This window comes from Passer domesticus, chromosome 9 (assembly GCF_036417665.1).
Source record: "Passer domesticus isolate bPasDom1 chromosome 9, bPasDom1.hap1, whole genome shotgun sequence".
In the NCBI taxonomy this organism is placed as follows: Eukaryota; Metazoa; Chordata; class Aves; order Passeriformes; family Passeridae; genus Passer; species Passer domesticus.
The window spans coordinates 36,493,480-36,509,953 of NC_087482.1; the positions used below are offsets into that span (position 1 = coordinate 36,493,480).

The 16,474-nt window shown below is 47.6% G+C and overlaps 1 protein-coding gene across 1 annotated transcript; it reads right to left on the reverse strand.

Annotated features, from left to right (window-relative positions):
* Window positions 1–1,972: 1,972 nt before the first annotated feature.
* On the reverse strand, window positions 1,973–15,364 carry KLF15 (KLF transcription factor 15). Its single transcript, XM_064432736.1, has 3 exons — window positions 14,983–15,364; window positions 9,838–10,945; window positions 1,973–4,027 (listed from the first exon to the last, which is right to left on the reverse strand). The coding sequence occupies exons 2-3, from the start codon at window positions 10,878–10,880 to the stop codon at window positions 3,859–3,861; spliced, it is 1,212 nt and encodes a 403-aa protein (XP_064288806.1). The 5' UTR covers window positions 10,881–10,945; window positions 14,983–15,364; the 3' UTR covers window positions 1,973–3,858.
* Window positions 15,365–16,474: the final 1,110 nt, after the last annotated feature.

Sequence of the window (16,474 nt, forward strand, 5' to 3'; positions counted from 1 at the left end):
TCATTTTGTGAAGGCTGTTCCTCTGCACACATGTCCACTCACACCTCAGAAACCAAATTACAGAGGTTTGAAGTCAATGAGACAGGCATATGTATAATCATGCAATGCTGTGCTTTGCCGTGTAGAGTTGCTGAAGCTGGGACAACTTATCCAGTTGTGGCATCAAAACACTTAAATATATGTTTATCTTCAGGTGGATTAAGTCAGGCTTAAGGCAGGGCCACTTTTTCCTCATGAATCCGCAAAGTCCAGCCAAGCCAGTAATTCCACACAAAACAAACATCAAAATCTGTTTTGAAAATTTCTACTTTTTTGGGACAAAACTCTGAAAATGTCAATCATTTCAAGCAGAACTAACTCTGCTTTCACAGCAAACATGGCCCTACTTTTTTCAGCAAAATATTGCAATTTTTATATAAACTTACATTTCCTTAGGTATTAACTAGAAAAAACCACACAATTCACACTCAAAACCCACACTTAAAACACACAAGAGAGAAAGGAAAAGAGAGAGAGAATACACATTTCATGGAAAATATTACAGGCTAAAACAAAACTTAGATTTTGGATTTCTGCCCTGCTGTGCTCCAACAGTGGGCATTTTGCATTACTCCACTTCAGCTTTAAGTATTACCTCTTGCAGAAAAATAGCAACTTCTGCCCCAAAGGCCTTGCAGGGTGAATTGCCCAACTTTACAGCAATATCAGAACTCCAGGTGAGACGGGGAAGAGACAGATGTTGGTTAAAAAAGCAGCTGGTTTAATGGATGAAGTGGATAGGGTGAGAACAGAAGGGAATTGCAGATCCTCTTGGTGCAGGCTTGCTAATTAAAGCTTAAAACCACTGTCCTGAGCACTCTGGTCTTCAAACTACACTTGAGGAGGTAACAACAACCTGGATTGCACAGAACTTAGTCTGCCTCATCCCTCGGTCCTCTTGCCAGACTCAAAGGGATTCTCTGGGAAAAATAATCAGGGGTCTAGAGAGCCCTGGCTCGTCAGCTGGCGCTTTTTGGTGGCTGTTCTTCAGGGAGAGACTTCAATCCCTCAGTGCTTGTTAGTCCCAGAATGATTCTTGCTGGGAGAAGATCTGGAGCCACTGCACCATTGCTCCCATGGAGACTCAGAAGTGACTTTAACACCAGTCGTGGTGCTGGTTTCTTCTTCCAGCGGAGGCCAAGGCAAGCAGAAGCACAGTGCAAGGCATGTCCCAGCTTGCAGGTCACAAGAGCATGGTGTTCAGGTCCCTGTTGTTACAATGGAAGCAATGGCTTTTGCAGAACAGGGCGTTCTTCTCCTCAGGCCTGAGGCAATTCTTCCTAGCACAGCTCCTCCACATCACTCTTTCAGGCGTGGGATTTACAGAAGAGCCAACTGAGGTGCCCTGGCACCAAGACCATCATGCTGGGCCTTTCTTTAACAACCTAATCCTGTGACTACCAGTCTCATTGCTTGCTCCATCCATCCAAGGATCATACAAACAGAAATTAAGTCCCACAGTATAATTTTCATGTGTCATTACCCCTGTTTTACAAGAAAAGGAACTGCAGAAGGCAATCGAGTCCTTTGTCTTGGGTCAGTCACCGCCACAGTCTGAAGCAGAATTTGAAGCCCTTCCTTCTCCACACTAACCACTAAAGCTGGAATTCTTTTGAAACCTGCTTGCTCTACTTTATGAACCACCATTTTACTGCACATGTAGACCTGTTCCACAGCAGTCAGGAGCCATGGAAGGCGTTTGTGTCCCAGCGTGGCTGCCAAGCAAGGCGTGAGGGCTCCAGTGAAGAGAGACAGCTGAGACATCTCCCGCCTCCCAAGAACTTTCTGAGATGAGAAAAACTTCAGAACTGATCCATCATCTCCCTGTTACACAGCACCTGAAAAGTTACATCCAGGTGAATCAAAATTTCAAGTGTCCTGATTACAGAGCTGGCTATAAAGGAAATTAATGAATAATAATTTCAAGGAGGGATTTAAAATTTCCATTTTCATTTTATTGTCAAAGTAAATATATTTTTATGAAGAACAAAAGAAAATATACAGAATTGTAACTTATGTACACTGGCTTTATAGGTATTTTTGTTTCCAATTTACACAAATTTGATACGTTATTAAAAGATATTTTATATAGATATGCATCTATGTACAGTTTTATTTACATACATTCATAGGATGTGATATAAACCAGTCAATAGATGATAGTTCATTTATATTAATTTCTAGAGGACAAAAGGAATGCATTCACTTTAGCCAGACCTGCTGTTCTCACACAGCACGGGCTCCTGCTCTGCCTAGCTCTAGGATCACACTTTCCTACTTCCCATTTTGCCAACAGAAAAGACAAACAGATGCCGTCTGCGAATGGAAAGGAAATGCAACATCCATTATAAAATCATTCCTAATTACTGAATCCTATTTTCTTCTAAAGCTTCTTACAATCGCCAGAGTTCAAAAGGAAAAACAAAACAAGAAGAAACAGAAATAAAATCACTTGCCTGCTACCATCTGATTATTTGCTTTAATTCCCTTCTTAGCCAGCTATCACACAAATTTGTTTCTTTTGGCTGCTGTTCTCACCCATTCTCCCACCCCAGCTGCACGGAGCTCTGACATGGCTGTCGGGAGGGAGAGGACCAGCGCTGAGGATCACCCCCAGACCTTGGTCTCACAGCGCTGTCCCACCAGGTCGTGGTTCCTCCCACCCTCCCTGGGCACAGGCACATCCTACAGACCCTGCCAGCCCACAGAACCTGAGCTGCACCAGCCAGCCTTGACTCCCAGTGGGTGTGGGGGTGCCCAGTGCTCACCAGGCACCCCCTGGGCTGGGGCTCTGCTTTCTCACCCCAGGTCGCACGAGAGGGCAGGAGCAGAGACAGAACAGAGCTCAGAGGCTCTCACAAACACCCTTGTGCTGCCTTGCGGGCAGACAACAGCTCTTCTGCTAAAGACAGTGATGCTGCAAACCAGCCTCAAAGGAAAGCAGTGTCCTTTGGAACCTGGGCATCCTTTCACCCCGCGGCAGCACAGGACAGAAGCACGCACACAGTTCCAGAGGCTTCACTCCAAGCCATTCCATCCAGCCTGAGCTTCTGGGTTTGCTTGGGATGTGTCTTTGCTTAAATATATATATATATATATATATATGTATGTATGAATGAATATGTATACATAAATATTTATATATAGCCCTAGCCAAGGGAAAGGTAAATGCGAGCTGGGAAAATCAGAGATGCATGGAGGCACATTCCAGTGCTCTCCAAGCCCTGTCTCCCCCTATCCCCAACTCCCACTGTTCCTCCTCCTATGGCCAGCCCCTACAAATCCTTGGCTCAGGCAACCCAAAAACAAAGAAGTTGTTTTCATTTCAAAAGGAATTTGCTGTTTCCAAACTGGACAAATAGAGCAGCTTAATAAAAACTCACAATGAGTGGCCTGTACATGAGCAAAGCCCTCAGGAATGCCAGGGCTATAATTAACTAGCAGCAAGCAACTTTTACATTTTCCTGTGCAGCAGAAAACAGCTAAAAATAAAACACTGTAATTTCCAAAAGAAGCAGCAGCAGCAAAGGAGAGACAGATAGAAGGAAAGGAAAATAATATCCTTAAAAGAAAAAAAAAAAAAAAAGGAAGAAGCGCCCCGCTCCCCTGACCCAAAAAGAGCTTCATTCCCAAATCATCTTTGAAGGACATGGGGCACTCAAACATGGTGGTGTCAAGTAACAGCATTGACTGTTCTGTGGAGACAAATAAATTATCACTAGAAACGTAGTGACAGATAAATTATCACTAGAACCATCGTGAGCAAAGTGCTGTGGTGGGCTGGTGCGGGACGGCCGGCGGGAAGGGGAGGCAGAGCCCTCAGTTCACGGAGCGCACGGAGCGGCTGCTGCGCGGGAACCGGTGCACCTTGACGTGCTTGGACAAGTGGTCACTGCGAGCAAACTTCTTCTCACACACTGGACACTGGTAGGGCTTCACCCCCGAGTGGGAGCGCCTGTGCCGGGACAGCTCGTCCGACCTGGAGAACCTGCAAGAGAGGAGAAGCCTTTTCAGATAAATGCGGGTTTATTACGCTAAGTTTGTCACAGCGAGGTTAAAAAGTCCCCTCTGGACGCTGAGGGGCTATAAGGGACACACAGCAGGGCTGGGCTGGTCCCAGCTCACAGGAAGCAGCAGTGATGTGAACACACAGCTACCAGCCCTGGACTCAGGGCAATGCACGGAGGCAGCATTGGTACCAGCCTCATCCTGGACCCCATGATACGGGTACAGCTTGACAAAACCAGCGCTGCCCTCGATCCCCCTGCAGTCCCTCCAAAGCCACCCCCACCATCTCTCCCTGCAGATCCAAGCACAGGCTCCTCAAGCACAGACAACAACCACTGTCCTGCAGGTGAGGTCTGTTTCAAGATCCCACTGACGCAAGCACAACAGACACCCCTAACTGCACCCAGTTTGAGAGGGATTCCAGATAAACCCAGCCACAGCTACCTAGAAACAACATGACTTATTAGATCCAGATGAAAAATTGGCTTCCATGTGTGCTCCTGCAGGTTACATAAAGAGTCATTAATAGTACCAGAGATGCTCAGCATCCTAACAGCTGAAATTCAGGTGGGTCCCAATGGCCATTTGCATAGTTATTTGCATAGTTAGCATGGGTAAATTAAATCAAGAATTAGTCTTTAATTACCAAAACTGTATTCCATAGTCTTTTGAATTTTAGATATTTTCCACCTTCCATCTTCACAGAAAAATCCCCAAATAGCCACCATGAATCCCACAGGCTTTATTGAACCCAAATGAGCTAATCCTTTGGCCTTAAGGGCAGGGCTGTCTCTATTTCCACTTTGGACATGACTAGGAGACAGAGGGTTAATTAACAATGTCACACTAAAACAGCCCTGTCCAGATGGGTACAAAAAATTTGCTGCCTGACAAAGGGCAATTAAGTGTTTTGTTGCCAGAGCAGTAACAAAGAGCAGCACAGAAAGAGAGCTTGCAAGAAATGGTATCAGCTGTTTATTTACAATAAATAAGTGAAGTCATGGGCACTAGCTGAACAAATCAGGGAAAGAACATGTAGAAAAATGTGCCCTTCTGGAGCAAAATATCACATCACCAACAGAGCAAATACGTTATTTTTATGAAAGGGAGCAAACAGGACTGTTGGGCTCCTATGAATAAATCCCTCATGCAAGAAAAGTAAGTTTCCACATAAAGGTTTTAATTAGCTCTGATCTCCTGCCAACAGTTGAGGACCAGGGCATAGGCACTGGGAAAGCTGGTAATGGTTTCCTCAGTTGCTGCAGCTCTTCAGGCTGGTCGTGCTCCCCAGAGAGCACTCAGCCCCTGGAAAGCTGATCCAGGCACTCACCACGGGTAAGGTATGGTGTGGGCATCTGTCCCAGGGGCATTTCTAGGGGAGATTCTTTCACCTATCCACTTGCTTTTCTTCCTTTCCTTGCTCTGTATCCTCATGGCTAAAGAGTCAAATTCTCCATGATGAACTGGCAGCTGTTATGGAGCTGTCCACCTGCTCCTTGTTTGGGATGACCCTTCTTCATAAAGGCTGTGGCAGAAGTTTCTCTTCACGCCTTCTACTTGCATGTTTGCTTTCTCTAACAGCCCTGGTCCTTTCAGCCACAGCTTCCCAAAAACACAGTCTGGACCCAGGAGCAGCAGGGTCAGGGATTTCTCCCAGGTCCTTAGCAGTGAGCTAGTCCCAGTGCCAGATCCCTGCAGGGATGCTCTTGTAGCGCTATGGTGAGTGGGCCTGGAGAGTGTAGGATGCTGCCTGTGCAGACTGCCTCAACAGGACTGAGTGTTGGACAAGGAACAGAGCTGTGCCACATCCAGGGAAAAGAGGAAAAGCACTTTTGCAAAGAGCCATCCTCTTACATACAGACTTCAAAGAAGAAAAACCAGATGTGGCTGGGTTGCCTTGTCCTATGTCCTTGGCCATTAAGGTCACCATCTGCACCAGGAGTGCAGTAGCACTTGGCTAATCCTGCACAAGAGCTCACAAGTGCATTTTGAGGGGAATTGCATGGATGGTGGGGGAGAAAGAGGCACATGTCAGGAATGAGCTCGGATGAGTTCATCCGATAAAAATACACTCTGCCTCACAACCATGTCCTTAGCTGAAGAGGCAGGAATGTTGCAACACTGTTCCCCAGCAGTGACGGAAAGATCAGCTTACAGAGCCCACAGAAATAAACCTCAAGCTGTCTGTGTGTTTACAAAAAAACAACGCAAAGGTTAGGACAAGGAAGCTGGGAGGATCTGGCGGTCTGGCTCTGCAGTGAAATATCTGCAACACACTCTGGCACTGAGATCAACCCAAAGAAAGTGAAAATAATCCACTGTGGAATGCAACATTCAAAAGGGAAAAAAAAAAAGGAATACCAAGGAATACTTCACTATTCTGTCACTGCCATTTCTAGAAGGATTCCTCCTTCAAAAGAAAAGTGAAGTGATCTGGGAAATCCCACAGCAACTAAAAGAGCCTTCTTCATCCTTCTATCTGGCGGGACCCCAAGGGACTGTAACTATATCTCCCTTGAAGAAAAGTCCTAGAGCTCCCTGATGTGTAGGACATGTCCTGTGTCTCCCAGACATATGGGGACATTCCTATGTGGCTCATGGGGCCAGAAAGGTCAATAGCTTTAGTCTGGTACTCCTGTCCCTGCCATGGCCACCAGCCATTGATGCCAACTCAGGCTGTACCTCTCCTCCAGTGGAGGAAGCCTCTAGACAGATCCCTCCTGCCCATCCCCTGTCCTTTCCTACAAGGAACCAGCACAGCTCCTGTGCACCTGCCATCCCCTTGCACAGCAGCAGCAAGAAAAGCCAATGCAAGAAGCCTGCCCTGCCCTGTGTGTGGTACTGCCCATGGCCATGTGTGTTACGAGCCCTTAAACCCTCTGCCAAACCTGCAGAGCTTATGGTTCATGCTGTCACCAGCCAGAAGATGCAGTGGGGCATTTAAAGGCGATTGCCTCATCCCCCAGCCTTGCAGCAGCTGCAGCTTTGCACAGGGCTGTGCCAGGGAGGGGAAGCAGGAGCTGCTCCTGCTCTGTGCCATAGCACAGCTGCTGGGCCCTGCAGCTCAGCTCTTTGGCCTGAGCAGGGCTAACCAGAGGCTGGGGTGCCAAAGGTAGAAGGTGGCAAGACACAGATCAGTGCCCTGACCCGTCCAGGGAGCACAGCGGGTCACTGGCCACTGCCAGATGAGCACCACTCTGCAGACTGCCAAAACCAGCCCTTGCCCCATGTCTAGGAAGGGCACAAGCAAGCAGGGTTCAGCTCCATCAGGGAGGTGCCAGGGGTCTCCAGCCATCCTAGGGGTTGGCAAAAGGGTTTGCTGGGTGCACACTCCAACCCTGGTGAATTTAAAACATTGTGCACAGAGAGCTGAGGAACCTATAACCCTCCCACTGAGCTCAGGCACTTTGTGCTAGGCAACACTTTGTTTTGGTTTTGAAATTACTATCTCCAGTGAGATCAGCTCTTAAGTGTCTTCAGTGAAAAAATAAATACACAAGCACAAGAATGCAGGGGGAAAGGGGGAAAGCAGAGTCCAGCAGTGTTTTAGTGCTTAAATTCATTTGAGATTATGTAGAAGTGGGAGCAAACAGAGTGGCCAGATGCAGTGGACTTAAGTCATGTGAGACTTAAGTCACAGCTCTCGCTGAACTTCTGAAAAGGTAAACATGGTTTATTGATGAAAGGGGACTGAGTAATTCAATGCTCAGTTGGGTCTGGCCTTTGATGTGGAGCAGCACGCAGGGGATGTGCAGCAATCTCAGGCTGGTGCTGAGGATTGCTGTGAGCACAGGAGGCCTCTTCCCAAAACACAGCCTCTCCTGCTGGCTATAAAATCTTTTAGCACAGCCCTTCCAAAGTTTGGGGGTTTTGGGGATTGAGACTACAGCCCAGGCTGTGAAACTCAACATGACAAACAGCACAAGAGTTTGAAAAGCCCTTTGCAGCAGCTGTTTGTGGACAAGACACATGTTCTTCATTATGAAGGTGATTAATTTCTCCTTCCTGTTGGGCTCATCTTTACAAAGTTGTGGTGGCTGAAAGTTCAGGGTGCTCCAGGCTGTGGGACCAGCAGCCAATGAAGCAAATCATTCACCACAATATTTCAAGAAGAGAGGCACCTGTTGTAAATTTAATCAACTTTTATCACTTAATTTTTTTCCTAAATGTTCCCCTTGCTTTTATATCTTGGGGAACACCAGCTTTGTGATAAGACAGAGCTGGAGAAGGTCATCCACAGGCTATGCTTCAGGCTCCTGTGCCACAGAAGTCCCTCGGAGCATTGGTACAAATCTCAGTGTGGATTAGACAAACACATGCATTTGTCACAAAAAGGAGAGCTGTGCTCACATGCAAGGAAAGCCAGCATGACACCCACAGGCACATCTGCTGCCTGTGCACACATACTCTGGCAACCAAATCAAAAGCAGCAGGTGCCTGTCCTGCAGGTTGGGAGCAACCAGCCCACAGTTTCTGGGACCAACCAGCTGAAAAATGCAGCTTTGGTGAGAGGATACCATGAGCAGCAAACTGAGCCCATGAGAGGTGCTGCCAGGGGAAAAGGGATCAAATCACCACCAGTTTGTAGAGCCACCATCATCTGATCTCCTCAGCCCTTCTGAGAAACAAACTTCAGACTGGTCCAGCTGGAGAAGAGAGGGTTCAGCTCCATTGTGACCTTTTCCCTCAAACCAACCCAGCCATCTCTAACTGCTGCATGTCTCACATACTTGCATTTTTACACAACATTCTCCTGTTACTTTTTACCTCATCTGTTGCCCATGATCACAACCCATTTTCTCATTAGACATTGCTCACTGAAGCTCTGCAGCATATATTTGCAAGAAATTAAATTTAATTTAACACAAGGTAGTTAAGATTATATTTTCTCCCATCATCATTTGTGGTGCTGTACATTAGCACTTGCCAGCAGGCAAGCCAGTAACACAGCTAAGTGGAAAGAGGGAGGAAGGCACCTGTCAAAGCTTCCTTAAAATAAAAAGCTGATATTTTTAAAAAAGACTAAATTTTTCAAGTCATATTAAAAATAAAATAAAATATTTTAAAAATCCCTCTGCCAAACATTTTCTCAATCAAACCTGCAATCTTTCATTCAAGCAATGCTTAACTCCACCTCAGCCTTCTGGTTATGTTGTTACATCTGACAGCTTTTTTGCAACTTTGAGTGGCACCCACGCATTTTTTCTGAATCAAGACAGAGAATAAAACCCAGAGTATGCCAGAGTGTCACTGCCAGCATTTTAAGAAGGAGTGGGATGGAGTGCATTTTCTATGAAAGTGCACAGAATACTGCTTTTAACCATACTTGCTTATCACAGCCTTTCACTGGCCACGTTTAGTCCCACACAGGGCTGTGCACAGCAATTCTGCCCTCAACCACTCAGTTCCCTCAGCCTCAGCTGGTGCCAGCCACGGCTCTGCTGGGGCTGCTGTGCTGCAACCACACCAACGCAAACACCAGCTCTTACCTGTGGTAACAAGCTTAATCTGACCCTCTAGAATGAAATACAAATTATGACAGACTATTTTATTTTTTTTAAGACACTAAAACTGCTGGTGCCAGCAGGTGATGCTGTCCTATTTAATGTATCAAAACCCCTGGGTTACCTAACAGGAAGAAAAAAAGGTCTTCATTGTCAAACCAACCAAACAAGTTCTGGCAATAGAAACAGTTTATAAATCACAGTACAAACCTACTTGCTCAGCAAGTTAGGCCAAGTGAGCAGAAAGGGGAAGGGGGACGGGACAGAGCTGCACCCCAATACTGACCTCCATCCACAGCCCGGCCACGTGCACGCAAAGGGCTTTTCTCCTGTGTGCCTCCTCAGGTGGGCTTTCAAATGGCTGCTTTTCGTGTACATCTTGGTGCAACCAGGAAAAGAACATTTATGCATTTTAATGAGTTCAGCTGCAGGGTTCTTTTGAAATTTCTGACCCATGATGATTCCCGTCTGCCCCTGGATCATGCCTCCTGGCCCAATTGGCTTGGCGGCGATGGGGACGGGAGCAATGCGGACAAATTTAGAGGACAAGTTCAAATTGGACGACTGAACTATCTGAGGCACAAGGGCAAACGTCTGTCCTTGGATGTTGACTAGGAGCTGTGCAATTTTAATGTTCTCCTGTGCTGGTCCTTGGGAAGTGGGGCTCGTGCTGGACTCCTGTTTGATCTGCACAGGCTGAATTTGGAGCATAACTGGTATTCCATTCTCCAGGGTCATTGCTCCATTTGAAGCTTGGCCACCTTCCGTTGAGCTAGTTAACTGCTCATTTTTACTCTCTTTTAAACTAGTACTGGGTAACACATGGTCTTTTTGCTGCAGCGAAGCAACAGAAACCTGGCTGCAAGCTCTCAAGTCCTTGGTCTCGCTTTTAGGTCTTTCTTTGAGCTCCAAGTCCATGTTCTCCTCCAAAAACTCCTCAATTTCCTCAAGCGTGGGCTGAAATGGTCCTGAGTCTTCCATATCCACGGCAAATTCAGGCAACCTAAAGTACTCCTCTTTCACTATTGGCTGAAGTCTCCTTTTGTCCCACCATGATGCAGTGGTGTTCCCCAAAGATGCCTGGGACAATAAATAGTCTAAGATACTGTCCTGACTTTCTGCACTGGATGTGCTTCCATAGCTGGAGCTGAGGACCTGGGAGTCAGGGCTGGAACAAGAACAAAAGCTGGACGAGTCACTGTCATCTTCTGACAGGGGAGAGGGCAGCATTTGGTAGGACCTCACGCCTGCTGTCATGTCCCCAAAGTATCCAAGAGAAGATCTTGTGGATGAAAAGGATTCATCAGTAGGCAGCAAGTGATCCACCATTCCTGGATGATCTCTTATGGATATCCCAACAGCATATACCAGGCAGCCAAAGTTCAGGTGAGAGCCTAAGTGCAGGAAAAACAAAACAGCAGCAGTCAGAAGTTGGTTTAATCATTTATCTCCATGAACTGAAACTCACAAAGCCCTCTAGCCCACAGGAAAGTCCAGAGCATCCAGCCTCCCTGGGTACACAGGCTGTTACAAGCTTTGATATGTCTGTACCACCCCCCGAGGACTGTCAGGGCTGAAGCGTTTTGCAGGATTGCACCATATATTTGCAAAAGAATGCTGTCAGAAATCATTTCCCAACCGCGTGTGCTCCAGATTTACAGCTCCCTTATAGAATATTACCAGCAAGAGAAAATAAATAACAAGCTTTCACCTAGCAGTGAAATCCAGAGCCAAAGAAGGGAATGAGAAAGAAAAAATAAAGTGTTGAAATTTTTACCACCAAAAAGAAACAAATAAAAAAAGTTTATTGCTGGTGACCATAAAATGCAAATCCTTTCCCTATCTTGTAGCTTTCCACCAACCTTATTTTTAACTTCCTCAGTTCTACAAATATAGGCTGTTCAGCATAATGAAAGGATCAATCTGGCAGGAGCCAAAAATATTTACTGTGCTTCAGCATTTACTAGGTGGATTTTCCCCTCCAGATGTAATGAATCAGTGTGCCAACGTCATCATCACCTGCACTGTCCTTAATAAGGCTGGCACTGCACTGAGCTAATTACCATGCCCTGCCAGCCAGCTGGTGGCTGCTTTCACCCCTCGGCTCCAGGGGCTGAGCTGCACGGCCACGGCATCCCAACCTGCTCCAGAGGGGCAGCATCCCGCAAATCCGGGCTCTCGTGGGCCCTGATCCCCCAGCAAAGCCCACCCTGGCCAGCACAGCCCAGTGCCGCTGAGAGCCACGTTTCTCCTGTGCCTCACCCGCTAACACAAGAAAACTTCCCTGAAAGGCTGCTGGGGAGGGACAGGCAGGAGGGACATTTGCGTGGATTTTGTTTCCCCACCTCCCCGAGGGAAGAAAAAACCAAAAATTGCTTACGGAGGGAGATTATGCCCCTTAGGGAGCAAAGGCAGAGGGCTCGGCATGGAGCGAACACTGGCCCTCAGTCATTCGCTCAAGGTGACTGATTGGAAACAGAGCTGTACATGTGCACAATAAAACAACTCTTTCTGTGGAAGGTATGTGGACTGCAGAGATAGAAGTCATTCGATCAGCCTATGAGCTGGTGTGTGTGTGTGAATTAGGAGGCATGTGACCCGGCGTGAAGGAAATGCCAGTCAATCTTGTTACACGCTGTCATTTTCCACAGGCTCTGCCGCTGCGCCCTGGACGCTTTGCCATGAATAGTCAATAGCTCCCAGTTTTGTGCAGGCGATAGGATGGTTGTTACTGCTGTTGCAGAGCATCTTTGCTGCCTCATCTCCAAAATTTACCCCATCTTTCCTTCTCTGGAGAAAAATCAGAAGGTGTGTGTATGCTCGGTGCTGCAGAACACAGAGCGAGGTATTTTACACAACACCCTTAAAGAGCTCTGTCCCGTTGCAACATTTATTAATATTTCCCAGGAAGGGGGGAAGCCATATTTCTTAAAGATATGGCTTCTTCCTTCATAGACACATGGAGGAAACAGGGACAGGTTGAAATAAAGAATAAAAGAAAGATTGCACATCATCCTGCTGTGTCCTGTCAGTCAGCTGTGCCTCTGAACCAATAATGAAATACCTACTGTGCTGAGCACGAGGAAGTTCAAACAGAGGTTAGTGGCTCTGTTTTGTGACCTTAGCCTATAATCATGTCTTATAGTAAAAGCGAAGAGTCAGAAGAAATGAACTAACACACTTTTTTTTTTTTTTTAAATCCCTGTGCTGATGGAAAGTTCCCCCAGCAGAAGTCCCTTAGCTGAGCTATTCCAGTTTTGAAACAGAAAGCACCATCTGCTTCTGACAAATTAGTATTGGCATCTGGTAAGAATTCACCCAAGCTGATTGTTTCTATCTTGCACCAAAAACTGGCGACTGCCTTGAGAAACACAGGGCAGAAAGGAAGAATTGCCCTCAGATGGTTTCTGATTCTTCCTCCAATGTCTGTATTATTCCAGCTTAAACTTCTGAAGAATGGGGCTGTGAGGGAAATCTGGACTGCAACATGTGCTTTTCTAAGAAAAGCTGGCATGCTCTGCGTGCACCAAAAGCAGTTGGTGAAGATCTCTTAAAAAAAAAAAAAAAAAAAAAGTTCAAGGTTTCTTTAAATGCTTGCAAGAGCTGGGAAGCCAAAAATCAAAATATCCATATATTTCCCTGGGAATAGAACTAAACTGTAATTTGAATAAGGACTTAAATGAGGGGGAAAAAAAACAATAATGAACCCCTCGCAATTGCTGTGGGTCGGTTACCTCAGCAGAAAACAGCCAGCAGGCTTGTTTCCCATCTCTTTTGACAACAATGTCACTCGATGTAACCAGAGGCTTTTTAAGAGAGGACTGTCAGAGCCAAATAGATGCAGGCACATTACGGGCCAGTTCTGCTTTCTGTGCACTCTCAAAGCTTGCAGAACAGCCAAGAAGATTTTGGAGAATGCCTGGAATGCAGGATCGGGCTCTGGCTATATTTTTTTCCTAAAGGCCAGGCTAACAAGCAAAATACTTTTATCCTTACTTTGCCTGAAGACACAGCCAAAAACAGAAGATTAGAAAACAAAACCAAAAAAAGCCGGGGCTGTGAAGGCTGTGAAAACTAATGATGCTGTTTCCATAACACACTTTCATCTCTAGGAACGCTGAAAACACGTTAGAAATGTAAGCACCTATAGTGGGACCGCAGTGCCTGAGCCACTGGAAACAGCCACTTCTGGAGTGAAATACAGCAGCTGTTCAGCAACACCACCGGCTCCAACTTTTTTTTTTTTAAGAGTTCCCTGGGTTGTTATGATGTCCTTTCTGCCAAAAAACATGTTGTTCTCTTTAAAACCTGACCATCTAATCGCCAGCTAAAAAAAAAATAATGACAAAAAGCAAATCAGAGAAGACATATTTTGACGCAGAGAAACATTAAAATGTGAAGTGCTGGGAACTTGCTGAAACACGGGGATGTTTTTCCCAGCCTGTCATTTCTGGACAGTCAGCCCAGCACAACTGATCACACAGCATATATGAGACTCTGACAGTCATTTCCTACGTTTACTGCCACAGCTTTTTCTACTTTAAGACTAATCTCTTCAGGGTTTTCTGTTGTTCTAAATCTGTTCAGGCTGACTTCTGCTTCACAGACAGAGCCACAAACAAGGCAATGAAGAAGGCCCAGAGCTTCTAAGAAATTAAAAGAGAAACGCAAAGGGGGAGAAAAATAATAATAATAAAAAGAAGCCGTGAGCCAGGAGTAAATCCATTTGCTCTCATCTCTTCCGCAAGGTGGCTGTGCTGCTCCCCGGACACAGTGGGGTGTTCAGGTTTGTTTTTTTCCAAACCCGTTGCTCCTGGGAAGCTGCAGAAACATTCCCAAAGCTTTCGTCTCCGAAAACTATCCCGCTCCAGCCCCAAACTTTGGCTTCCACGGGAGGAAGCCCTTCACCTGCAGCGGGCACAGGCAGTGAGCACCCCGCTGCCTCTGCACCCCAGCAGCGAAGGGCGCCCCAAAAAACGCGTGGCACCAGCGGCTGTGCAGGGAAAGGGTGCCGGGACACACACACGGAATTCCCACTCCGGCACGAGCACAGCCAGGCTTCCATGGCTGCAAAACATGTTTGTTTGGGGCTTTTTTAACCGTGCTTTATTTGTTTGTTTGTTCCGTTTGTAGAGGGTTTTTAAAAATTATTTTTTATGTATTGCTTTTTCCTCCCATCCCTTTTCAAGAGGCTTTGGGGGTCCCAGCTCCCTCTCTCCCCCCACCAGCGTGGTCGCGATGACCGGGAACGAACCCCCCCACGCCGCCTGTCACTCCGCGGCACGGCACCGTTCCTGCTCGAAAACAGCCCCGAGCCGGGATGGAATTCCATCTGCCGCCTCGGCCGTGCGGAGCGGGGCTCAGCCCGGCCCCGCGGGCTGCGGAGGCACCGCGGGCGGGACGCGGCCCCGCGCCCCCATCCCGCCCTTACCTGAACTCCTCTGCGAGCCGGGGGGCAGCAAAGGCCACGCACGACCAGAAGAACGCGACAACAACAGCGAAAACGAGGGGGGGGAAATAAACCCAAACAACACGACCAAGCCACGAAAAAAAAAAAAAAAAAAAAATTTTAAAAATTAAAAAAATTAAAAGGGCGAAAATAACTGTAGAATAGTAATAATAAAAAAAAAATCAAAGAAAAATTTAAAAAGCCACAGGCGCGCAATAAGCGCAGGACTGAGCCAAGGCAGCCTTAGCAGCGGCCCGCAGAGGCAGAGCGGCGGCAGCGCGGAGCGGCGGAGGCGGGCGCAGCTCCCCCGGGAGGCGGGTGCGCGGTGCGGAGCGCGGCCCCGCTCCCGTAGTACTATATCCCCCTCACATGACGGCGGCCCGGCCGCGGCGGGGGAGGCCGGGGAGAGGCTCGACCGCGTCCGCCGCCCCCATTGGCCCCGGCGCGGCGGGGGCCGGCCCGGCGCCGGCCTCAATGGGAGCCGCGCTCGGCCCCGGGGCGGTGCCGCGGAGCCGGGACCTGCCGCCCCGGCACCGGGAGTGGGTCTGAGCTGGGTCTTCCCCGGTGTGGGGAAGGGTGTTTTACCGCGAGGGTGATGAAACAGCGGGACAGGTTGCTCGGAGAGCTGGTTGATGATGCCCCATCCCTGGAAGCGTTCCAGGTCAGGTTGGGCTCGGAGCAATTTGATCGGGTTGGAAACGTCACTGCTCCTTGCAGGGAGTTGGACTGGGTGGCCTGTTGATGTCCCTTCCAGCCCAAACCGCCGTGAGAGGCTGTAAGTGTGCAAGCCTCTGGACATCTCCTGGAGATAAGCGAGTCCCTGGGGAGGTGTGAGGAGCCCCGGCCCTCTCTCCTGCCCCACACCTGCCCCTTTCCTGCCTGCCAAAGCTTGATGGGGGATTTCCAACACACTGGATGTGTGTCCCACACACACACGCCATTGTTACTACGGACATCACCAGTTCTTCATACAAACACACATAATATATATACACATACATATACACACAAACACACTATAGTTATGCAATACTTGGTATGGATCAGGATCTATGCTCAGCTCCTGCAGAGGAAGCTCACGGTGGGGCCAGCTGCAGCAGCAGTCAGGTTTTCTGCTCAATCAGTGGTTTTCCAAATGCAGTTTTGCCTTTTTTCAGTTTTCTTGGGAGCGTGCAGCCTGGGATATCAGAATGCAGTCCTATGACAACAGGTCTGTGCATCCTTTTGTGAGGGCACATGGGACAGCACACCCTTCCTTTCTCCCCACAGTAGGCCTCACTGTCCTGAAGGGAAAATGAAGTACTATTCTCATTTTATGGGGAAACAGAGGCACAAAGGCTCAAACAAAAGGTCTGTGGCAGAACCAAGATGCAGTCTCATCTCTTTTCAAATCCAGCTCAATTTAAACTCACAAAAATATCCTCCATCTGCATTTCTTCAGAATTGCCAGTAACACACCCCACAACCTGGCAAA